Source organism: Muntiacus reevesi, chromosome 4 (assembly GCF_963930625.1).
Source record: "Muntiacus reevesi chromosome 4, mMunRee1.1, whole genome shotgun sequence".
NCBI lineage: Eukaryota > Metazoa > Chordata > Mammalia > Artiodactyla > Cervidae > Muntiacus > Muntiacus reevesi.
The window spans coordinates 24,437,936-24,464,558 of record NC_089252.1 but is presented as its reverse complement, the minus strand read 5'-3'; the positions used below and the strand labels follow the sequence as shown (position 1 = coordinate 24,464,558).

The following is a 26,623-nucleotide window of genomic DNA, read 5'->3' as shown; positions in this document are numbered from 1 at the left end:
TCTTCCTATCCAGGCTGCCGCATAACATCGAGCAGAGTGCCCTGAGCTCTACAGTAGGTCCGTGTTGGTTATTCATTGGCTGAGAAATATTCTGCACCTGGAAAAAAGCTGCTCCTTCAAGCCGCCCCGTTGGCTCTCAAATATTGCATGAGCGAACTATACAACTAATGTCTGCAGAGGGCGCAATAGAGCACCTCACTCGACAGGAAGATCCCCTGGAGGAGGGCATGGCAACCCACTCGTGTTCTTGCCTGGAGAAGCCCAGGGACAGAGGAGCCTGGAGGGCTACAGTCCATGGGGTCACAAAGAGTCAGCCATGACTCAGTGAGTGAGAACACATAGGCTTTCAAATGTCCCACTCTGCCAGTTTTACATAGAGGACAGTACACTCCTTGAAAGTAGTTAATGTCTGATGCTTCTTAGAGATTTTCCAGAGCACAGACTTCAGCTGATGGAGTTGGGAAGATTAAATTAGATATGGAATTCAGGTCCACCAAAAGGTATCTTAGAAATGCGTTAAGACACAAGTTTTACTTTTCAACCCATATATTTTTCTTGTAATATTCTGTTGGTGATACAGGACTATCTTTTCTGAAGTCACTTAAATCAAGAGCAATAGAGTACAGGCTCCTTAAGAAGCACTTTTTCTAAAAAAAATATTACTTGGTCCAGAATATCTCCACAACCTTAAATCCATACAAGGAAAACCCTTTTTTTTCCCCTTCTCTTTTGCACCTATATGAGATGATGGGTGTTCAACTAAACTTACTGTGGTCATTATTTCATTATGCTGTACACCATTATTCAGACAGTGTTGTATGTCAATTATATCTCAATAAAATTGGAAAAAATAATAAAGACAATAAAATATATAAAACCATTGAATTATGCTGCATTATTCATCAGAGGACACACTAATACTATAAGCGGGAACCTGGGGCAGACTAAGCAAGCTCCATTTTCTGGCTTAGCAGGATGTGAATACCTAAATGATTATGATTTAATGACTGGCTTTATTTGTGATGTATAGTGACAATATCCCGGTAAGTCATACTATGCATAAAAATTAATAACGCTGAGAACTCATACAAATAATTCTAACTGAGAGAAGTCATGATCTCATGATCTAGTCCCAGATGCAAATCCAGTCTCAAGGTATTTCTGAGACTTGACTGCCTTAAAGATCTTCAGATTCCTGCCTACAACACACCAGTTTACTGAAGTTGTGCAGGGAGAAGAAAGTTATGCCAAAAATGACTTCTTAACTATTCATATTTTGATACAGCAGATTACTAATTGTATTGATGAACAGTATTTAAATGTCACTGTGTGTCCTCTGAGGTTCAAGCTATGAGGTCATGTCTAAATGTATTTAACTGACACTGCTGCAAAGGCAGATGTGATCACCTCATGCTTACAGTGTAAATCCTAGTACAACCACAGTACTCAGCAGTAAACCACCTGAAAATCAGGAACACAAACACAACAAAACCCCAGACAACCCAAAAACAGGTCCTGAGAAAATAATTACATCATCACACAAGGTCTTTAGAACATTATATTTCATAAAAGACAATGATAAAAAAGTACAAACATTTCCATGAGAAGCAAAAAAAAAAAAAAAAAATGAGAGTACAAGAAATTACTAGCATTTATTTCAGTGCATTTATATAGAAGCCTTTTAGAGCTTAATAAATAAAATAATCTTAAGTACACTTCCTTTTTCTGATAAACACTATGACCTTTTCAGTTCTCTCATTGGCATATTTGCAAATACAAGATAATAAATCTAGAGTACCAGTATTTGTCTGAAAAGAACACAAAGAAATATCACACAGGCAAACAAAGGCCAAATAAAACGACACACGACCTGCTTGGACTTGCACAGAACCTCCAAAATGAAGGAGAATATTGAACTGGATATTTTTCCATTTTGTTTTAAAATGGATATCAATACCTTGGCTAGGCAAGAAGAATAAGCAAGTTGTAACACATAATTTTGTATTTACATAATATTGCAAATAAGGTTTTTCTTTTATGGAATACCTTTTCACAAACTACAAACAGAAATTTATATTTAGACTAAGAAAATATTCATTAAACCCCAGTTTTGGCAAAGACTTAAATGACAATCTCCACTGTGAATGAGACATAATGTTACAGCAAATGTGTACACTTTTTCCTTTTCTTTTCTACAATCAGGCCCATTAATCATTACTACTTTCTCTAGTCAAAAGGCACTGTGTAACTTTCCCAGTAGTGCTATAGGGAGCTCAGAATTATGTCTATCTATATACATTTCTTGCCTTTGAGACTAAAAAATATAATGCATAAGTTAACAGAAGACGTTTTCATAATTTTAGAAAGATTTTAACTTGCTTGACTTGATTTGTTTAGAACTGAAACAAGATGTTTTCTATGGACATACCTAGCACTGCACCTAATTGAGTAGGTAATCAATACATGCATGCTAATTAATCCACTGAACTATAAAGGGAGCTTGCATCTGTAACGTATTTGTTAATTTTTATGGGACAGAGTTACAGGCTTCCCTGGTGGCTCAGTTGGTAAAGATACTCTCTGTAAGGCAGGAGATGCAAGAGACTTCAATCCCTGGGTTGGGAAGATCCCCTGGGGAAGGAAATGTCAACCTATTCCAGTATTGCTGCCTGGAAATCCCATGGACAGAGGAGCCTGAAGGGCTACAATTCATGGAGCTGCAAAGAGTTGGACACAACTTAGGTACTAAACCACCACCACCATCATGGGACAGAGCTCTTTTCATACAGATAATTGGCAAAGCTCTATCACATATACGCAAACATAAAAGTTACTACTTACATGCAAAAATCAATTTGAGGTCTGCACTTAAAAAGCAAAAGACAAAAAGCAAACTAATGAGATGGCTTTCTCAGGATGCCACGCTGTATCCAAAACTGAAAAAAGCAAAATAGTCACGGCCCTCACTTAAAACAAAATTATTAGTAGACTTAATCCAAGAAAATAAGGCAAATACTAGTTGAATGGAATTCTCTTGAAACTATAAAAATGTGTATCAAAATGAGAATATTCCAAAATTGTGGGCAGCTCCATATTAAACAGAAAAATATGTTTTCCTACTAAGACTCAGAAACAGCCCCAATTTTCCCCATGGCTAAAATATTTAAGTATTATTGGGTTAATTATGCTCCTATGCCCCTACTATCTTGTTAGTGATCAACAAATGTTAACTTTTTCAATCTACTTTCTTCCATCAAATTAAAAAACTACATTGGCTCTGAGAGATAGATACACAATTTAAGAACAAATATCTTGCTTTCCAGAAGGTTTGACTTTTCATCAAAAAATGAAAAACAAATATTTTGGAATTCTAAGAAACAAATGTAGAAAATTTGTTATAACAGAGAGCTATCAGTTTTCTCAAAGTGTAAGAATTTCAATTATTTTATGGTTTCGTTTGCAGTCATTTGTGTTATCAATATTTGCCATAGAAAATGACAATTTTAAAATTAAACTTACAACCTGAGAGATAAATAACTATATCCGTGTCAGGTGAATAATCCATTTTGTTCCTCAATACTGAAGGTTCATTTGATAGACATGTAATTTTTTCTTTTAAATTTGTGAAAATATCTTAAGACATTTTAAAGAATCTTTGGTCAATCGTAACTGATAATTTTCCAAGTAAGGATACTGTTTGGTTTTGTTATGAAAATGCCATCCAAATTCAAGATTATATAATACACTTGATAACAGGTAGAGAGACCTGTTTTTAGAGAAGTGTCTTAATAAAGCCAATGCATTTAAATAATTGGTAATGTATTTTAATATAATTCTATTAATTTGTGTTTTTAGTGAGGAAATTTTAACACCAGAGATGTAATATCTTAAAAGTGAAAAAAATAACATGCAGTTTGAATGAAACCAGCCAACATTAGAAAGGGTCCCTTCCAAACTTGAAGTTCTATGAGTCTGATAATTAAACTTAAAATCTGCTTTTATCTACTAAGCATTTACCTTCATAAAAATAGAACATTTAATTTTTTATCTAATAGTATAATTCATTTGTATTTTTAAGTACTACTGGGTTTTCCATAACTCAATCTTTTAAAAAATTGTTTTGCTTTTTTCTTAAATGAAAATTTTTTTTTGGTTCTTCTGAACTGGAAATAATAAAAGTGCTATTCACTGTGAATTAAAAAAATACAGTGTACAACCACACACAACCTTGGGAACATTTTTTGAGGCACAAGATCCCTGACACTTACACCAGAGGTACATGAGAGACGTTTAACAAAGAGGTCCTTTATATCATGTCACATCACAACTTTTAAGATTTTCTTAGTAATACTCATGCAATATGCATAAATAATACGGTTGTGATTTAGCAAAATCTGATGAGATTGCAAGCAAGGGAAAAAAAAATTGGTAATTCTGGTAGGAAGAAAAGCTATTTAAGTCCTTTCTTCTTACCCTTAAAGACCGTACAGAAGCTGTGACTTCTTCCACACAAAACGCTGAGGGTCTAAAGCTCAAAACTAGTGTAACAGTGTACTGTATTAGTTGGCTGTCAATTATTGACAGTTCCTTCATTTCACACAAGGTTAACCTTTGTTTAGTGACATAAATTTACAAGGTTTTCTTCCATGCAAATAAAAAATGTTTATAAAAGTCCCATAAAGGCATCACCCGTTACATGCAAAACTGTAACACATCTTATTTTTCAACAATTTGAACACATTAATTTACATCACATATGTACAAAATATGTTTAAATGGAAATAAAGCATTCTCTTGAATTAAATTATAGATTTTAGTATAAAAATTTTCTCTTCGTAGGGAGCTCCTCTAACTGCCGGACTTAACTGCATCTGGTCTCTGCAGTGCTCGCCAGGGGGTGTGTCTCAAGGTGGAAGATGGGCGGGTGGAAGAAGGCTGACTGTACAATGCCACAAATAAACACAGAACACAGCTCCTCCCGTCACCCAGAGCGCTGTGACGCATCCATTCACTGACCTCCACTAGGGGCGCGCTCCCAGTTTCCGATCCAGCACTGCGGTCTTGCCACGGGAGCTACTTCCTTTAATAGTCTTCGATTGGCGCTAACTCTGGCATGAGGTTTACAGATATATTTGTATACAACCTATCAACCAGTATTTCTGGCGTGTATACTAAATTGTTCAACCCATCGATGTACTGGCGCTCTTTTGAGTATCTGAGTAATTTATACCTACAGCATTAGAGAAAAAAATTAAAAGTAACAGAAACAGGTTTCAAAAGAAAAACATGAGAATATGCTCAAGGTCATGCTCATCAGTAAAGCACTTAAAGCTCTTTACAATTCTGGGTTCTTACACATAATTAAAAACCCTTCTACACCACGTTCTAAATCGGCATTTTTACTAGTCTGAAAATGCTACCTGAAAAATAATTATCTTGTACTCTTACAACTTACATATCCTTAAGAAATGAAATGCATTAGGCTTTATGCTAAGGAAAAACTTTTTATATGAACAATTAACCAGGCTCTTTAATATATAAGGGTGTGTGTGTGTGTGTGTAAGTATACATACATGTGTATCTTTTCAAAACAAGCACAAGGCCTTCCCTGGTAGCTCAGCGGTGGAGAATCCACCTGCCAGTGCAGGAGACACGGGTCTGACCCCTGATCTGGGAAGATGCCACCTGTCGCAGGGCAGATGAGTCCACCTGCCACACGTACCGACGCCGGCAGGCCTCAGCCCGTGCCCCACAACGAGAGAAGCCGCTGCAGTGAGAGGCTGGCGCACCGCAACTAGAGAGGAGCCCCCACTCACCACAACTAGAAAAAAGCCCACACAGCAACAGAGACTCAGCACAGCCAAAAATAACAAACTTAAAAACTTATTTTTAAAAAACAAGCACAAGAATGCTTTACTTTTATAAAGAAAAATGGTATCGACAGAAAATTCCCTTCGAAAGCTTTTTTTTTGTGTGGGGAGCATGATGCATTTTATAAAAGATCTTTCACATGTTAAATAACTTTGAAACCTTGCTATCTAAAGGTGATATTAAACTTACCGTCCTAAGAACTGGACTTCACCTCGATGGTGATGAGGAATAGACTTGTATTTGCCCAGGTCCCCCTCTGGTCTTGTTACATTATATCCAGCATAGTGAACCCTAAGATACAATGTATGGAAATGAAAATACATTAAGAAAATAAAATATGACATAAGAATGATTGAGTTCTATTTAAAATACAAGAGAATGCTTGAATGCACATGCTGTCAGTAATTTGAAAAGGCACTCAATGAAAAAAAAGGAAAAACACAACACAGGATTTAGGAACCACAAAGATTTTCCATCCCAAAGAATCCTTTCCTGGGATAGAAAGTGCAGTTTACTTAATAGAAAGGAAATTACTAGAAATTCCAATTTTAAGTAATTTGTACCTCAACATACCTATTCCAAAGGTCATCGTCTTCCCCTCCCCAGCCCCAGAAGGCATTAGGAAAACCATTGATCTTTCTGAACTGTTCCACTGTTAGTCCACTTACACCGCCAAAAAACTCTTTATAAGGAAGACTACAAAAGAAAGCAGAAAACAGCATTCTAAAAATGAAATCAAGACAGCTTGCCATACGAAGTCGACTTTTAGATCTTTTATGTGCTTTGCAAAATATACCTCTATTTCCATATAAACAATCATATTGATTAAATCATATTTTTGGAAGTATAAAGCATACCAAGAAACAAAGCATCTTCATATTCTAGTGAAATAGGTTTACCTAACTGTATTACATAAAATACTTGTGGTAACTGAAACCACTATTTAGTATTATTACTTTGTAAGACTCAAAACCTAGTGTTCAAAAAATGGCCTATTTTCACACCAAAAGTAAACTTGATCAAATACATCAATAGCTGCTAATGCAATGTTAGATTTTACCAAGCTAATTTCCTAAATTAACTGATCTTAATTTATTAAATACAATATTAGATAGATGAGGATAAATATAAACTAGTAAAAAGCAAGTCTAGCATTTAATTTTGAAAAAACTAGCTGCCTATTCCTGCAAGCCCTTCTAAGATACCCTATGAACCCTGGGATTAGTCTGTATGCTAAGTCGCTTCAGTTGTGTCTGACCCTTTGAAACCCTATGGACTGCAGCCCACCACGCTCCTCTGTCCATGGGACCGTCCCGTCAAGAATACTTGAGTGGGCTGCCATGCCCTGCTCCAGGGTATCTCCCCCAACCAGGGACTGAACCCACGTATCTTCTGTCTCCTGCACTGACTGGTTGGGTGCTTTTTTTTTTTTTAATTATTTATTTTAATTGGAGGCTAATTACATTACACTATTTTAGTGGTTTTTGCCACACACGGACATGAATCAGCCATGGGTGCACATGTGCCCCCATCCTGAACCCCCCTCCCACCTTCCTCCCTCCCCACCCCGTCCCTCAGGATCACCCCAGTGCACCAGCTTTGCGTGCCCTGTTTCATGCATTGAACCTGGCCTGGCGATCTATTTCACATGTGGTAATACACATGTTTCAATGATTTGATTCTCTCAAATCATCCCACCCTCGGCTTCTCCCACAGAGTCCAAAAGTCTGTTCTTTTATCTGTTTCTCTTTTGCTGTCTCGCATATAGGATCATCGTTATCATCCACTAGCACCACCTGGGAAGTCCTAGGATTAGTCTAGGTAGATGAGATGACTTTATTCATTAGAAATTAATATTTTCAAACAAAAATTGAGAACTCTTCATTTCTATGACACTCATGATTATTTTTTAGCAAAAATCTTTATTAAAATTTATTAAATTTTAATTTATAAGATTAAATAAAAATCTTTAGTAAAATTTAGTAAAAAGAAAAGAAAATGGATTTTTTACCAGCTAAGCCACAAAGGAAGCCCAAGAATACTGTAGTGGGTAGCCTATCCCTTCTCCAGCAGATCTTCCTGACCCAGGAATTGAACCAGGGTCTCCTGCATTGCAGGAGGATTCTTTACCAACTGAACTATCAGGAAAGCCCTAGTAAAAAGCAATTCCCCTGAATTTAATGTGACTCTAGCAGATTGACCAAAATTGAGTTTCTAGAAGTACAAAGAATCAAATCCTGAACCAGGGTGATCTTCCCAAGGTAATGTCAGACTTGGATTTCTGATACCACGGTAAAAAGGAGATTTTCTAATGATGACAATGACCAGTTTTAAAAACAAAAAGCACTCTTTTCTCATTTCTGAGCTGATTCGCCAGGTCCTATTACAGCTCTGCAGGTCGGGCAGCAGGTCAAACAATGATGGAGCCAACACCACCCTGCTCGACTGCAGGTCAGGCCGCAGAAGAAACGGTGCCGGAGCCAACATCTCCCTGCTTCAAGCTATTTTCTCTCCTCTCCACTTCTGTTAGTCAATAAAAACTGTGATCTCTTTCCCAGATCAGGCCTGCTTGCTTTAATGTCAACTTAAGTTTACTGTCACAGCTCCAATGATGGTATCATTTCAACATATCTTCCATCACAAAATGAAAAAAATGTTTCTTAATATTAACAAGAAAACACAGCTTCAGAAGAGAAAATGGGTTGCAGGAGAGGGCCTTCCCTGCACGGGAACATCCCCGGAGGAGGGGAACACAGAGGAGCCAACCTGTGCCGTCTCTTACCTGGGGCGGCCCAGAGCCTGGGAATGCGCAGAGCTTCCTGAACAAGGAAACTAGCCTTCAGAAATGCACGTCCTGGGACAACCAAGCCCTCTAGCTGCGAAACGTAAAAGCCAGAACCTGGGCCCACATTTCCTTGACCAGAGAAACCAGGCTTTCTTTCCTACCACCCCACACTGAAACCTGTGTGTGAGGAAGCACTGGGATAACAAGTGACTCTATGGAGCAGCTCCCTGTGAAGGTGGGCTGGAGTGACAGGTGTTTTCTAGGCTCCTGGGCCCCCTCAGATCCAGGCACATAACGCTGCTTCCATTTTAATGATATAATTCTGCAGGCATGTTGCACCATATCTGGCTTCCCAGGTAGCTCAGATGGTAAAGAACCTGCCTGTGAAGGCAGGAGACGGCAGGTTCAGTCCCTGGGTCAGGAAGATCCCCTGGAGCAGGGCCTGGCAACCCACTCCAGTATTCTTGCCTGGAGAATTTCATGGACAGAAGAGCCTGGCGGGCTACAGCCCATGGGGTTGCACAGAGTTGGACGTGACTGAGCGCGAACATATTGTACCCTATCAGGAAGACTGCCATTACTTACATATACATGTATTTATCCAGCTTGGCTGCAAAGTGACGTGGCATTTCTCCACATCCATAATAGTTTCGGTCGTTTTCAGGTAGATGATCCACATCGTGGAAGATGACACAGTCCCAGACGCTGTCTTTCATGGCCTCTTTAAAGCCCACGTTGAAGAGCATTGCTCGGTTAAAAGGCTGTGTGCCGGTCTACACAGAGAGAAAAAGAGAAATGTACTCAGGCTCCGCCATGACTTTTTTCTGTAGCTTTCTAACTTGTTGAATCATGGTCAAATAGCAAAAACAAATACATCCAAATCAAATAGATAAAATAGTAAACATGCTTTAGGATTATAAAACATACTGTTTGAATTATTATCTTATTTTATACTTTGGTAACATGCAAAAACACTATTATTATCAAGTCCATTGGGAGATCATCACATTTATATAATGATGTAATTCAGGTTTCTGTTTTACTTCAAATGCATCAGGATATTAGGTTATTTATGACCAGGAAAAAAAAAAAAAAACAAAGCCACTGAAAATAATACAGGTTGCATTTTTTAGTGAAGCTTTCCATATGGTGTCAAGACTAAAAGAAGCAGGAAATAAAGTGAAGCAAGAAGCAGTGACCCTTCTCTTACACAATAAGGCCAGAGAGGGCTCTTTGTATTACTAAATGCTTATAATAGACACAAAGGCATTTTTAGAGACAAAAACAATTGGAACTTATTACATAAAATTCAACTACCTTTCTTACAACCATTTTCCTTTCAGTTCAGTTGCCCAGTTGTGTCCAACTCTTTGCAACCCCATGAACTGCAGCATGCCAGGCCTCCTTGTCCATCACCAACTCCCAGAGCTTGCTCAAACTCATATCTTTTGAATGGGTGATGCCATTCAACCATCTCATCCTCCGTCGTCCCCTTCTCCTACCTTCACTCTTTCCCAGCATCAGGGTCTTTTCTAATGAGTCAGTTCTTCACATCAGGTGACCAAAGTATTTACTGGAGCTTCAGCTTCAACATCAGTCCTTCCAATGAATGCTCAGGACTCATTTCCTTTAGGATGGACTAATTGGATCTCCTTGCAGTCCAAGGGACTCTCAAGAGTCTTCTCCAACACCACAGTTCAAAGGCATCAAATTCTTCAGCACTCAGCTTTCCTTATGGTCTGACTGGCACATCCATACATGACTACTAGAAAAACCACAGCTTTGACTATACGGACCTCTGTCGGCAAAGTAATGTCTCTGCTTTTTAATATGCTGTCTAGGATGGTCACAGCTTTTCTTTCAAGAAGCAAGCATCTTTTAATTTCATGGCTGCAGTCACTATCTGCAGTGATTTTGGAGCCCAAGAAAATAAAGTCTGTCACTGTTCCCACTGTTTCCCCATCTATTTGCCATGAAGTGATGGGACTGGATACCATGATCTTAGTTTTTTTAATGTTGAGTTTTAATCCAGCTTTTTCACTCTCCTCTTTCACTTTCATCAAAAGGCTCTTTAGTTTCTCTTCACTTTCTACCATAAGGGTGGTGTCATCTGCGTATCTGAGGTTATTGATACTTCTCCTGGCAATCCTGATTCCAGCTTGAGCTTCATCCAGCCCAGCATTTCGCATGATATACTCTGAATAGAGAAGTTAAATAAGCAGGTTGACAATATACAGCCTTGACTTACTCCTTTCCCAATTTGGAGCCAGTCTGTTGTTCCATGTCCAGTTCTAATTGTTGCTGCTTGACCTGCATACAGATTTCTCAGGAAGCAGTGAAGGTGGTCTGGCATTCCCATCTCTTGAAGAATTTTCCACAATTTGTCATGATCCACACAGTCAAAGGCTTTAGTGTAGTCAACAAAGCAGAAGTTGATGTTTTTCTGGAACTTTCATGCTTTTTCGATGATCCAGTGGATGTTGGCAATTTGATCTGGTTCCTCTGCCTTTTCTAAATCCAGCTTGAACATCTGGAAGTTCACAGTTCACATACTGTTGAAGCCTAGCTTGGAAAATTTTGAGCATTACTTTGCTAGCATGTGAGATGAGTTCAATTGTGCGGTAGTTTGAGCATTCTTTGGCATCGCCCTTCCTTGGGATTGGAATGCAAACTGACCTTTTCCAGTCCTGTGGCCATTGTTGAGTTTTCCAAATTTGCTGGCATACTGAATACAGCACTTTCACAGCATCATCTTCTAGGATTTGAAATAGCTCAACTGGAATTCCATCACCTCCACTAGCTTTGTTGGTGGTAATGCTTCCTAGGGCCCACTTAACTTTGCTTCCAGGATGTCTGGCTCTAGGTGAGTGATCACACCACTGTGGTTATCTGGGTCATGAAGATCTTTTTTGTATAGTTCTTCTGTGTATTGTTGCCACCTCTTCTTAATAGCTTCTGCTTCTGTTAGGTTTGTATCACTTCTCCCCTTTATTGTACTCATCCTTGAATGAAATATTCCTTTGGTATTTCTAATTTTCTTGAAGAGATCTCCAGTCTTTACCATTCTATTGTTTTCCTCTATTTCTTTGCACTGATCACTTAAGACGGCTTTCTTATCTCTCCTTGCTATTCTTTGGAACTCTGCATTCAGATGGATATATCTTTCCTTTTCTCCTTTGCCTTTTGCTTCTCTTTTCACAGCTATTTGTAAGGCCTCCTCAGACAACCATTTTGCCTTTTTGCATTTCTTTTTCTTGGGGATGATTTTGATCACTGCCTCCTTTACAATGTCACAAACTCTGTCTGTAGTTTTCAGGCACTCTATCAGATCTAATCCTGTGAATTTGTCACTTCCACTGTATAGGACCCAGGTAAGAGTTTCTATTTTTATTATTCTTGTTTATGATACAGACCAAGAACTTTTTTTTTCCATTTATTTTTATTAGTTGGAGGCTAATTACTTTACAATATTGTAGTGGTTTTTGCCATACATTGACATGAATCAGCCATGGATTTACATGTATTCCCCATCCCGATCCCCCCTCCCACCTCCCTCTCCACCCGATCCCTCTGGGTCTTCCCAGTGCACCAGCCCCAAGCACTTGTCTCATGCATCCAACCTGGGCTGGTGATCTGTTTCACCCTTGATAATATACATGTTTCAATGCTGTTCTCTCTAAACATCCCATCCTCGCCTTCTCCCACAGAGTCCAAAAGTCTGTTCTGTACATCTGTGTCTCTTTTTCTGTTTTGCATATAGGGTTATCGTTACCATCTTTCTAAATTCTATATATATGCATTAGTATACTGTATTGGTCTTTATCTTTCTGGCTTACTTCACTCTGTATAATGGGCTCCAGTTTCATCCATCTCATTCAAATGAATTCTTTTTAATGGCTGAGTAATATTCATGGTGTATATGTACCACAGCTTCCTTATCCATTCATCTGTTGATGGGCATCTGGGTTGCTTCCATGTCCTGGCTATTATAAACAGTGCTGCAATGAACACTGGGGTGCACGTGTCTCTTTCAGATCCGGTTTCCTGGGTGTGTATGCCCAGAAGTGGGATTGCTGGGTCATATGGCAGTTCTATTTCCAGTTTTTTAAGGAATCTCCACACTGTTCTCCATTGTGGCTGTACTAGTTTGCATTCCCACCAACAGTGTAAGAGGGTTCCCTTTTCTCCACACCCTCTCCAGCATTTATTGCTTGTAGACTTTTGGATAGCAGCCATCCTGACTGGCGTGTAATGGTACCTCATTGTGGTTTTGATTTGCATTTCTCTGATAATATGTGATGTTGAGCATCTTTTCATGTGTTTGTTAGACATCTGTATGTCTTCTTTGGACAAGAACATTTTAAGAGACAAACAAAGTGGGAACTTACTACACAGAATCCAACTTCCTATATTATTACTACTTCCTTTTACTTATGAGGGAAATTATATAAAGGTACACTAGCAATAAAAACTTTCATTCTACAGCTAAAGAAAATCAGGGTGAAATCACCTATGCCTTAGCAATATTTCTCAAAATCATTTCCAAAACTTAAAACAAAAAAAGGATTATGACAGAAGCAAATGAGATACACAATGTAGTCATCACCAGAGTGCTCCCTCAAGAGTGCAAAATTACCAAGTTTTACTTCTGAGTCCTGCACTAACTTGAGATAACAGAAATCACTTTATTTTTTAAAGTTTTTCCTCACCAGTGAGATGGAGAGGATAAAAAAAGGCAGTTAAATTATAATGTGGTTACTGGTACATCATCGGTTTGAACAAATGACTTTCCTTTAAGATTATAAAAAATTGCTTTTATTAAATGTGGACCTAATACTTAATGGCTTATAATAAAAATAAGCTCTATATCTAACCCCCCTTCATCTTCCAAAAGCAATACATTTATAAACCTCTAGAAGTTTATTCTAGACTCATCTCTATATTTCAAGGTAATGAAAGTTCTGATATCCCCTTGCCTCATTCATTTTTTAGACACTATTGATTTCTTATCATGGTTACTGAGGATTTATACCTCTACACTCAATGCCCCTCCATCCACTCTCCCAACAGAGTTATGTCACAATTTTTTGTTAAATCAATGATGTTTGCATTACTACAACTATGTAAATATTTGTGTTAAATAAATTACGATTCTGTTTTCTTCCTCAAACTGGGATTAATAACTGTCTTCAGTTTTCTTAGTTTAATAAACAACTGTTATTATTTTGTACAAAAGCCCCAAGAGGCATGCTATATTTATTAATAACTGATGCAATCATTCAAATACATCAAACCATCTATCACTTCCTCCTCCACCCTCCAAGCTCAGCTCTAGCTCCCACTGCTCTCACATCTTGCTCCTGTCTGGCCTGGTCTGAGCGGCTGTGGCCATCATCCTGGGCCGCCTCCTGCACCCCCTACATCAGCTCTGCCCTTCTCCTGGCTAGGTCAATTTGTTGAGGATCTTCCTTCAGCAACTTCCTATGTTAGGATCCATGGGGGAAAATTAATATATACATATATGTATTTATATGGCATATATATATATAAATACACATATACATATATATATATATGTTTCTGAAGTAGCTCTAGAGGTAAAGAACCCACCTGCCAATGCAGGAGACATAAAAGACTAAAACACAGGGATTTGATTCCCTGGAGGGGGCAGGACAACCCACTCCAGTATTCTTGCCTGGGAAATCCCTGGACAGAGGAGCCATGGGCAGGCTACAGTCCACTGGGTTGTAAAGAGTCAGACAGGACTAAGTGACTGAGCACACACATACATACGTATGTATGTATGTATGTATGTGTGTGTGTGTGTGTATTTAGCTAATGAATGAATGAAAACGCCATCAGTCTACTTGTACACTTGGCTGATATACTGACTGCGTAAAACAATTCTAGGTAAAAATTACTTTCCCCTAGAATTTTAAAGGCATGTGGCTCCACAATCAACTAGGTTTCAGCACTGCTGAGAAGGTTCATGTGATTCTGACACATAATCATGTGCAACTGTTCCTACAATATGTTTTTGTTATCTTCTCTTTTCAATCTGTATTAAAAAATTTCAAAGTAATACGCTTTATATATCTGTATTTTATTCATGGATACATGTGGACCCTTTTAATCTAAAGACTCATGTCTTTGCTTCTGGGAAACAGTCTTACATTATTCCTTTGGTTGTTTTACCCATCCCCATCCCCATTTTCTTTCTTTTTTTTTGCTATATTTTTCCAGAACTCTGATTAGGAAACACATTCTTCATCAACTGATGTGTAACAAATCACAGCAAAACTGGTGGTTAATCACACCATAGCATTTACGATGCTCAAAGCACTGTGATAGGATATTCTGACAAAGATCCCTGATCACTGCTCTGTGATGTCTGGACTTCAGCTGGCAGATCCACTTCCAAAATAGCTAAGTCACATGGCCAGCAAGATATGCTAGCAAGTCAATTTTCTCCATGGGGTTGCCTGAGTGTCTTCATGACATGGCACGTGGCTTCCTCAAGAGCAAGAGATCCAAGAGACCAAAGCAGAAGCAGCAATGTCCTTTATGACCCCGCTTCAAAAATCACACAGTCACTCCTCAAGAGTGCTTCCCATATTCACTGGGGCAGGAGGCCGTACGAGGAGGCAGGGATCCTTGGGGACCATCTAGGAGATGGTCACCTCTGAGCTGTACTGGTACTTTCTGATTAACTTTCTTAACTTCTCCTGCTGTGATTCTAGTTTAAGAGTTATCTTAAGTTTGTCTACTGAAAGCTTTGTTTCACTTATCCCATTTCCTTTTCTAACTTTTTCTGATTTTCTTTTTTAATGAAGTCCTGTTTTCATTTCACAGGTTCATTATCTTTCCTTTACCCTCTGTGGATAGTGATTATGAATTTGTATTACTATTAATTTCTTTTTTTCAAAAATGTTCACTGTTCCTGCCACTGTGTCTATTTTCTATAATCCTTTTTGTTAGATTGACTTTGTCTCCTCTTGTGGGAACGCTTGGCTATCCATCATGGTTGGGAGTAAGGCACTAAAGAGCTGAGGGGAACCTCCACACAGGTATACGAGATGGTGGCACAGCGCTCACACTCACACACACACACACACACACACACACACACACACGCATATGCTCGAGCAAATCCCTAAACCAAACTGAAACAAAAGCAGAAGCCCCATTTCTCCTCACTGCTATTCTGAGTGCCCACAGCTCAGAAGATGGCAACACCCTTGTTCAAGACACAAATGTTGCATCCTGGTTGACCATTCTCCATCACTCAAAATGTACGTCTGATTCAATAGCCAAAGAAGGAAGAGACAGAAATATGTGTACTATACTTCATATATAACTGGGGGTTCCGAGCTGCTTGTCAATGGATTGGCTCTTCTAGGCACCAGTCCAGCAGGAAAATAACTCTTCACATTTCCTACATGGTAAAGATGTTACTAGCTCAAAGCCCCACACTATCAAATCTACAAGCCTGAATTAATATTGATCAAGGCTGATATTCAGACTTAAGAGGTTTAGAAAATAAGGATCTTAGCTGCTTTGCAGACTTTTTCATCACATACACAAAGTGATTCAATTGTGTCAGACTCCCAGATGAAAGGCCTTTCAAGACACAGGTAGGTATAGGTAACTCATCGTCCACACTAAGGAAACTAGCAGTTGGTAAAATGGATCTAGAAGTTTGGCTATTGTGTACGCGTGCTCAGTTGTGTCAAACTCTTTGCAACACCATGAACTGTAGTCACCAGGCTCCTCTGTCCATGGGATTTTCCAGGCAAGAATACTAGAGTAGGTTGCCATTTTTCTCCAGGGGATCTTTCTGACCCAAGAACTGAACCTGTGTCTCCTACGTGTTCTGCATTGGTAGGCAGATTCTTTACCATTGCGCCGCCTGGGAAGTCCCTTGGGTACCATGAAAGTGGCTAAAATTTTTAATTTACTATCAGGTTAAAAAAGTTAATTTTCATAATATAGATGGTTGCATTAGAAAGCACATATGCACTATATATTAATACATCATCATATGAACAGGAAACAGACCTTAAAAGGGTGATTTACATACAGACCAAGTTTAAGTTATATTAAATACCAAGTATTTCCAGGGTGGGAAATGTAGGCAAAAAAGCTAAGAGTGAAAAAATAAAATAAAAAAAGATGGAGAATCAACCATAAAGGAGCTGGGAAAAAAAACACTAAATGGAACAATCTTAGGAAGAGAATTTGGATATTTTCTAATATTTCAAAAACAAAAAATCAGAAGCATCTAATATAAACTAGGTCACTTTCTGTCTACTGATAAATAAGGAAATATGCTTTTAGTCAGATTTAGTAAAAAGAAGGAACAATCAGGATAAAACGAGGTCAACAATGTTAAAACTGAAAGTATCCAAATTACAATGTATTCAAAACATGAACAAAACAGCACCATTTTAGAAACAATATACAGAAATCAGTGATAAAATTCACCAAGGACTCTAGTGTTTGGGAAGTGAGAAGAGGGAAAGACCAAGAAAGAAATCCAAGATGACACCTTAAGTACAAAACTAGGTGATGACAGAAGAAGAAAAACACAGAGGTATAGAGAATATTTCCAAGAGGTTTAAGACCAAAAGAAACTGTATACATTGAATCCCAAGACAAAAATATTTACAGAGAAAAAAACGAGCTGATAGTATAAAGAATAATTACATGCATATTTTACTTGAATAGGTAGGACATTAGATTATTAAAAATGATAGGAGCATATCAACTGATAAATGGATTAACCAAATGTGGTATATGCAATTAACAGGTTCAATCCAAAATGGAACTGTACCCAAATATAAAACCAAGGTACTAAACACCTCTAAGCACACAATATCTAAGAGTTTATTAAGTTCTAGTATACCTAGTTACCATTTTGAAAACTAGTCTCACCTGTTCAATGACATAAAAGGCAAATTCCAGCCGCTGTTTTTGGAGCATCGGGATCAGATGCAAGAAAAAAATTGGAAGATGTTCATGGCGATTGCGGAAAGGAATGAGGACTGCCACCTTTAAAACAAAACAGTCACATATATAAATATATACAGCAGCAAGCCCTAGAGGTAAAAGATAAAAACTGACCCTTGAAATTCTCTTACTTATGCATTTTCTCACCAGAGATTCAACAGTGAACAGAAACAAACATGGCCCCTTGCTTTTACACCACTTACGCTCCTGTGAACCTGCGGTGGTATAAACGGGCCGTCCTAAGGACAGTGGTCTTTATCCCATGAAAACCACAGAAGTCATGGGAAGATTTGAAAGGAGAGAGAGAACCACCTTTGGTGACAGCAATCACGACTGGAGAAAACCAAAAGCGGACTCAGCGAGCTGATTAGAAAATATATGCAAAGTCAAGACAAGAGGTAACGGTAGCTTGAGAAGGACAAGCAGGATAGTAGCACATGGATTTTTGAAACATTTAAGAGGCAAAGTACCAGGATTTGTTCATGGATTGGATATGTAAGGAGTGAATGAGACAGATGTGTCAAGACTAATTCTAGGATTTTAATTAGATCATAAATAGTAACTTTATGGATTTCAAGTTGAATTTAGAAGAGAGTCCACTTGAATATCTAGTATTTAATACGGCTTATCTGGCCTAGAGATATTACTAACAGACATAGCAAGGAAATAAATGAAGTTTGATAATTATATTAATATTTTTCATTTAATAAAAAGGCACAACAAGATATTGCAAATCAACTAGAGTTCAATAAAAGGATGCTAAACAAATAATAAATTCCAAAATCATGAGATTTTCAAAGAGTATGAGTCAAAATATGCCTAATAACAATGCTTATGTGTCATTCTATATTCTGGGTTTTTTAATAAAGCCTAATAAACTGGTTAAAGAGAAAATCTGGGATTAAAACTTCAACTATACCAAACACATTTTACTAATGAATGAACAGATGCAAATAATTGACAGAGCATAGGTTTAGGATCTAATCCTACTTGTAGAATCAGGACATAACATTAGAGTCATAGAAAATAGTAATGTTTACCTGTGTATTTTACATTACCAGGATCATACATGAGAGAAAATTTCAGATTATTAAAATAGTTTTATTTTAAAAGAGAACAAAAGATGGTTTCAGAAAATTGAAGACATCTGAACTAAAAACTCCACCACTAATTTTTCCTTAATGATGACAAAGACAGTGGAAAAACAAAGAGACCTATGTCTGCTGGAGGCTGACATTTTCATGTCCACACTGTGCCAGGCTTGGTACATGGCAGGAACTAAAGAGGTTCTGGCGTATCCGCCAGCCACACTTTGGGCCCCATTCTCCTTTGGTTTGCTCCATAAGGAATCTCTTGGCTTATCAGCCTAAGGACCACAAGGCTGCCAGAGCAACTCGGAACCCAGAGCTAGGGGGTCCCTTCCATTCCACACACAATGGTCACTGCTGGTGCTGGGTGCTCCGTACTGACCGAGGACTTGCTGATGGGCCTCAGGATCAACTGCTAACATATTTACAGAATTCCCCAATCTACACAACTCACAGAGCAGTTCAGGAGCCCCTAAGTTTAGTCTCAGGACAGGAAACTGTTATGAAAGGTAAAAGGAGAAAAAGGAAGTGGATGGGTGAGTACTGACCTCTGCCACTGACCTTATTTGATATGTATCAGTGTGGTAACTTCCTCGGGCTTCCCTGGTGGCTCAGATGGTAAAGAATCTGCCTGCAATGCAGGAGACCCGATTTCTAGCAAATTAGGCTTGAGCTTGCCCTTCTTGGTTTTGAATTTGGCACAAGTTGGTAGCCTATGATATAAATGGGCTATAAAAGCAGTTAAGGTAAATTACAGATATGGCTGCAGTCCTTGAGGTCGCAGAGTCAGACACAACTGAGCAACTGAACTGAACAGATATTTAAGGAAGCAGTAGTGGTGCTAGTCACTCAGTCATGTCTGACTCTGTGACCCCACAGACTGTAGCCTGCCAGGCTCCTCTGTCCAGGAGGAGGAATTCTCCAGGCAAGAATACTGGAGTGGGTTGCCATTCCCTTCTCCTGAGGACCTTTCAAACCCAGGATCGAACCTGGGTCTCCTGTGTTGCAGGCAAATTCTTCACCATCTGAGATACAGGGAAGTCCTACATTTAAGGAAAGAAGCTATTTTAAAAGTGTAGAGTCAAATTAAAGACAATTCGTATTAATTAAGTACAATCAGGCCGAGTTATCAATTGAACATAAGAATAGACAAAGGTAGTCATGGCCCCTAACACAGTAATTTCTCCAACGGAATATTTAAAATACTGAGTTTTTTCCTTTCTTAATCTTATGTGGAAACTGAGTTTATAAGAGAAAAAAATGCCCCACTGTCATGGCAAGTTCAAAGTTAGACTGACATTTTAATAACAAATACATGCCCACATTTTAATGAGGCAGATGTTAAAGATTTTGAATATGCCTGAAGTTTTTATTAAAACAAAGCTAAACAGCATCTAAAGATTCATTTGGTATGTCCCTTCCTGTGGCTTGGAATGACTCTCAATAGTTTACAGCTTACTTTCTAGAAAAAGAAGCTCTCGGTATGCAGCAGTAATTTATTTCAAGGTATGATAGCCTTTGTTTCAGAAGTTTCTTCCTTACATGTGCCCTAATTTGCTGCTGGAGCCACTTTTCTGTTGATGCATCTCCACTGGAGATGGAGAACATCTGATCATTATCTTCAGAAAAATAAGTCATCTTCATGAATCTCTCCACACCTCTTTAAAATCACTAAACTTATTACTGAATTTATGCACCTATTTTTCTTCCCTGCTCATTTTCTCTTACACTCACCATGAAGAGATTAGTAAGAAAAATGTTGACTACATACATTGTCCCCACCAAGATTTTGTTCTGCTTTCAGACTTTAAGTACACCTCCCACTACAGGGTCCCTAAATGACTTGGCTTCCGATTTGCCTACCTGAAGGAAGCACCAGCTGTCTGCGACCCACTAAGACAGAACAGAGAAGAAGCTGAGAAGCCTTCCCTCAGAATGTCTGAGGAAGGAGCTCAACGATTTTCATCTCAACCAAACACCCCAGAGAGCTCTGGAACAGGTGGTCAAGACCCATCTTCGAGGAACCTCGGACTAGAAACACAATTCTAGGCCTCTGACCAGATAAGCCCAACAAGCAGCTGCCTGCTTCTTTAAAGCCTTCAGGTTTTAGATCAGAGTGGTTCCGGCCTCCACCTGGACCCTGAATGGAACACAGGTAACATCATAGGTAAGCACTTTAATGATCTGAAAAGCATTACCTTCCTCCTCTTTCAACCTCCCTTTTAGAAACCATCTTGCCTCTATAAGGCATCTGTCCTGTGCTAAACCTTCAATGGGGACCTGTGGTGTTCAGAATACCTAGGAATTGCTGAAATCACTAGTTTTAGCAGATCTCAGTTCCAATTAACTGGCCATCAACGTATGGCCAGTTAAAAAAACGTTAAACGTTAAAAACGTTAAAAAAAACTGAGTTTTTTTTTTTTTTTAAGACAACTTAGTTTTCTTAAAAAAAAAAAAAACAACCCTCAAATATTAAGAATCAACTTGGCAGCAGATGTTTCACATGAATCTAGTTGAGTCTTCTCTCTCACCTCAGTTCCAAGATTAAAATGGGACACTATCAGAATGTTAACAGGGGGTTGGGTCAGGAGGAAGGTTATCTGATTAAACGTTGCAAGTACAAGTCATCTCTGAGCTATCTCCAAATCCCCTCCCATACCTTGAGCTGCATAGCTCAGAAGCTGAGACCAGATATAACTCTAATAACAGCAACAGTACCATACAGTTCTTGAATAAAAATAAGCTGATTTTTAGAACCCTGAATTAGCTGGCTCCTGAAACTCCACTTTCAACAGTGTCACCTACCCATCCACTGGAGTTAACAGTCTACTAAAATCTGTAAGCAGGAGCTACCTGTGTGGGGTACATACCTCTCTCCCGGAGAATGAGAAGAAAACAAACCCTAAAGCACTTTAAAATGCAACATCTGACATAGACCACTAGAGAAAGGACAAAATACTCAATTTTTCTGACCCCAGGTCATCCTGTGATACCACACAACGCACACCTGAGGGGTATATATTACTTGTATTAACACATCTGAGGATCAACCTCCACACTTTCCCACAGCCTCTGTGATTGAGGACACTTTTTCCATTAGCATTCAACATACATACTCATCACCCAAATAAGAAAACAATTTATTTTGCCCAGGACATTTTAAAAAGTAGTTATTATGTAAATTGGGCCATATTTTATATATAAACATGATAAAATCAATCATGAAATTAATTTATTATCTGAATCTGATCTGCAAAACAGCATAAGGCAACTGTAAAACAGAATGTATTGCCAACATTTGTACTGGAATCCATTTCAGCAGTTTTACAACGTTTTTTGAGGGAAAAAAATGATTTAATAAATTATAACAAGGCATTTATCTGTCTCATAAACTCAACTCAGCAAAGCTGGCTTAGTGCTTACCTTACACAAGAGACTGGTGTCTACATTAGGGATGTCAACATAAATAATACAGAGCCCCAACACCCCCAAACACAAAGGATTCAAGGCCAGTTAAGTCAGACAGCTTTCATCAAAAGCTTAACAGCATACAATTCTCCTTCCCAGGAGTGATTATTGCTTTTTGGTACCAAAGGAGAAATATTTCAACAAAATACTAATATTTAAAAGAAGAACTGAAAAATGTTCCCAGATTAAGGCTACATACATCACAGCCCTTCAGGATATAACATCCAATTTAATCATATGCAGTTTTCACTTGAATTGCATAAATGCTACTTCCTATTCAAACATAACATTACATGGGCATGCATTTATTAACCAGTTTCACGGTGTTGAGAGCAACTCTGACTTAAACCACAATTTTCTTTTTTTTTTAAGCAGCAGGGGCATGCCGACTCCCTTACAGTTTTTCAAATAAAACATTAAAAGCAGGATTCTGACATATCAAAACGATGAAAAGCTTACACTCTGCTTTCTGAAATAGAGGTGAAAAAGGGCCCAAAGTTGTTTTGTGTATCCTGCAGTGACCGCCTAGCAGCCTCTTTAGAATCCGGGACTTAGGAACCCCAATGCTAGACCCAACTGGAAACCATGGCTCCAGGCCTCGGTGGGGATACGCCTGCAGGCGTCAGTAACCATCAGGAGCGGCAGTGGGAGGCAGAGAAATCACTGCCTCTCTTCCAAACAGACCAGAAAAAACATTCGTTTCCCAGGCCAGTCTCAAGCGAGGAACGAATCACCAGGATCTGAGAGACCGAACCCAGCAGCCTGGCATGTGTCTAAGCACAGGTGGAGTGCATCTTCACAGGTGACACAATTAACCCGCACGTGAACTGCGAATACTTAAACATTAAACACAAAATTGTCTTAATTTATCAAGACAACGGGATTTCACTATATATTCTGAACTGAAAACACTTTTCTCGAATACAAAGTAACAGTCACATGATTTACGAAAAATGGACCTTACCTTCCACCTGGGTTTACAGTCTTTAGGCCTCCAGTGACCTCCTGGCTCAATATCTAAATCCTTGGAGAAGAGCTGATGAATTTCATCAAAACTGACTTCACTTACATTGACATTGAGGAATCCCCCTAGAAGGTCAAAAATGTGAAGAACTGCTTTAACAAGAAGTCAGACAAACAACAATCAGTAGCGTGTTGGCATAATGTATTTGCTGGCGTAGTACCATTTGGTCTTGTTTTTACCATATACCACCTTTCAGTGTTACTTCGGATGATAAATTATATGGTTACCCTACTATCTTTGGCACATGAGTCAAAGAAAAGCAAAGCACCTAAGCTTTTTACTTTTGAGTAATATGATGAATATTATAATATTCTTTAGTAAATGTTTGCAGTCATGACAGTGTAGCTTATCATTTCAATTTAATCAACTATTAAAAAACCATTTTTAGTTTCAATATAATCAACACAGAAGACATGAATGCCCTGTATATAAGTTAATTACACAGTTTGGGAGCTGAATCCTAACTTCTGTGTCTTAGGAAAATTACCTAACTTCTCTGTGCCTCAGTTTCCTTATTTCTAAGAAGAGATCTGCCTCCCACTGTGGTCACACCCATTAGATGCTGGGCACAAAGGTAGAGTCAGGAAATGTAGCTGTTACTACTGTTATCCAGTTTACTGACATTTCTTAAGAGAGAATCTGCAAACACAAGTCAACAAATTTATTCTGAGCACCTACCATGCATCACCTTGACATGCAAAGTAAACACTATAGACTTCTAAGATGTTCCTGGTCTACTAGGCACTCTCTCTCCAAATGAACAAACATATGATATTCCTGGAGCTGTTTTTACTAACAGTTTTTCTAACATATATTATGGAAACAGGAATGACTCTTGCATGGAAAACCATTTCCATTAACTCAATCAAAACCAACCGAGAACTAAGGACGTATACATGTATCTATTCTTCCCCAAACTTCCCTCCCATCCAAGCTGCCACATAATACCGAACAGAGTTCCCTGTGCTATACGGCAGGTCCTTGCTGGTTATCCATTTTAAATACAGCAGTGTGCACATGTCCATCCCAAACTCCCTAACTGTCCTTTCGCTCCATCCTTCCCCTGGCAACCATGCATGAATAGCTGAGTCCCTTTGCTGTTCGCCTGAAATTATCACAACACTGTTAATCAGCTATACCCCAATACAAAACAAAATGTTACAAAAAATAAACTTAAAAAAAACCAAACAAACAAGAACTAAGGACTAACGACTAACTTCTTTCACCGCCTCATCTCATAAAACACAAACAGATATCGAGGCTTCCTATTTCAAGGTGTCCGAGCTCAGTGGCCATGACTCCACACATGCAGTCCGCCAGCCCTCTGTATCCATGAGGTTGGCTGAAATCTGTGAATGCAGAGCCTACATATGGAGGGCCGACAGAGTAAGGGAAGTACTTGAGCATCCTCATATTTTGACCCTTGATCCAATGCTCCTCAGATACCGAGGGACAACTGAAAAACACTCAGTCGCTCTTTGAGAGAGCCCCGTTCCTTTCCTCTGCTGCTTTCTATTCTATAAGATTTCACAGCCGCCCATCTTCCCACCTCCCTCCTCGTCCTAACCAGGCAGGAACACAGTCACTACCATTAAGCACTTAGGCATTACTTGTCTCATTTGTCGTGTGCATTCTCAGTCACGTCTGACCCTATGCGACCCCGTGGACTACAGTCCGCCAGGCTCCTCTGTCCACGGGATTTTCCAGGCAAGATACTGGAGTGGGTTGCTATTTCCCACTCCGGGGGATCTTCCCCACTCAGGAACTGAACCAGCATCTCTTGCATCTCCTGCATTGGCAGGCATGCTAGAGAGAAGTTATTTCAAAATGCAAATGGCTTTCCTACACAGAGTAAGCTAGGAAAAAAATCTTATCGTGTCTGTTCCTCTAACGTGTGCTGTCTTTTATAACCAACTACCCACCCTTTACTGTGACAAGATATGCAAAGTAGCTAATCTTAGAAAGGTCAGGTTTACCTAACCTATGAACTTGCAGAGAAAGGACAGATCAAACGTAAGATCCATCAGTCGATATGAGCAAAGACTGTCATGACTCAGCTGACAGAATCTATAACTGTAATCAGATAAAAATCACACAAGTAAATCTGATGCATTTCTTGGTATGCATGATTCCCCAAATGACAGTAATTAGACTAAATAAGCAGTTCATATAAGGAACCGAAGTTGGGTATTCTTTATGCACTGTTAAACCAATTTTTTTGCCTTTTGCCCAGCTTTACAGCTTCAACAGCTGCAATCATCATTATTGTCAGCAGTTTGCTCCAGCATCATTTGTAGTTTAATTTTCATTTTGAACACGCATGTGCCAGCAAATTAAGAATTGGGCCTTATATCTCCCTCTCCAATGGAGGAGGGGGCTGCAGTGCCCATCACTTAATCTCTGATGCCTGAGGCACCCGAAGTTCACCTTCCTCCCCCTGCCAGCAGCCCCCCATTCACAGTTCCTCAGAGACTCTCTGCATCTTTTCTATGTGTTTATTGCTCTTTGCTCTGGAATCTTAACATTAATATCTTATTGGCTGAAGGCTAAACATCACCCAGTGGCATGAGGCTGTCATGCCAGGAGTAATAGCAACCTCACTACTGGGGGGTGGGTATGAAGGGGTGGGGGACAGGCTCCAGGACAGACATCTCACCACTGGGAATAGCAAGAGTGTGATCAGAAAGAGAAGGAAAAATGAACACTCAGTGGAGGTGGCGGTGGGGTGGGTTGACGAGAAAAACCAACTTCTGTTTCTCTGAAAACACAACCATTTCTTTGAGTTGCTGCCTATGCGTTTCACAGTGTGATAACCCCGCTCACACCCGGAGTCTGGACACTGAGGTAAGAACTTGAGTGCAGGATGTCCATCACTCAAGTGCCTACTCTGCTTTTCCTGGGGAAGCTTCCTGAGGTGCGTATTGTCCTGCTCTCCATCTACTGGCTGCTGACCTGGGACGGAGGGTGGCCCTCCCCACCCCCTCCCGGTTCCCTGGGCCCTGGCCCCCTCTGGAAGCCGTGAGTAAATCTTGAGAGACTACTTCCTTCTTGTGGTATACTGAAACTGCACCTTCCATCATGATGACCCCCGGGCTCCACCTCCCCCAAGTGGGAGCTCGGATGCTAAGGGAGCCACCTGCCAACCAGTATGGGTGGCAGGTGCCCCCTCAATCAGCAGGTCATCATCTGCATGTTCTTAATACACCAGCTCCAGCTGCTCAATACACCTGAAAAGGAGGATGGGATGGTGGGGACGGTAGGGGCCCCATACTCCTAGAAGCCTAGGAGCTGCAAACGGCTAACTTCCTCCTCCAGGTTGTTCAGTCTCTCGGGGAAGGAACCACTGCTGGCCGGAGGTCGGCTCCAGAGGTCGGCAAC

At 39.4% G+C, this 26,623-nt stretch overlaps 1 protein-coding gene across 1 annotated transcript in view; it reads right to left on the bottom strand.

Annotated features, from left to right (window-relative positions):
* Nucleotides 1–1,592: 1,592 nt before the first annotated feature.
* Nucleotides 1,593–26,623, bottom strand: part of B4GALT6 (beta-1,4-galactosyltransferase 6) — a 68,223-nt gene continuing 43,192 nt past the window's right edge. Inside the window, exons 4-9 of the mRNA XM_065932401.1 lie at nucleotides 23,186–23,310; nucleotides 17,591–17,707; nucleotides 9,242–9,429; nucleotides 6,445–6,567; nucleotides 6,061–6,162; nucleotides 1,593–5,230 (exon numbers count right to left, since the gene is read on the bottom strand). Of these exons, the coding sequence (XP_065788473.1) occupies nucleotides 5,083–5,230; nucleotides 6,061–6,162; nucleotides 6,445–6,567; nucleotides 9,242–9,429; nucleotides 17,591–17,707; nucleotides 23,186–23,310 (803 nt within the window). The 3' untranslated portion in view covers nucleotides 1,593–5,082. The remainder of the gene's footprint in view (nucleotides 5,231–6,060; nucleotides 6,163–6,444; nucleotides 6,568–9,241; nucleotides 9,430–17,590; nucleotides 17,708–23,185; nucleotides 23,311–26,623) is intronic.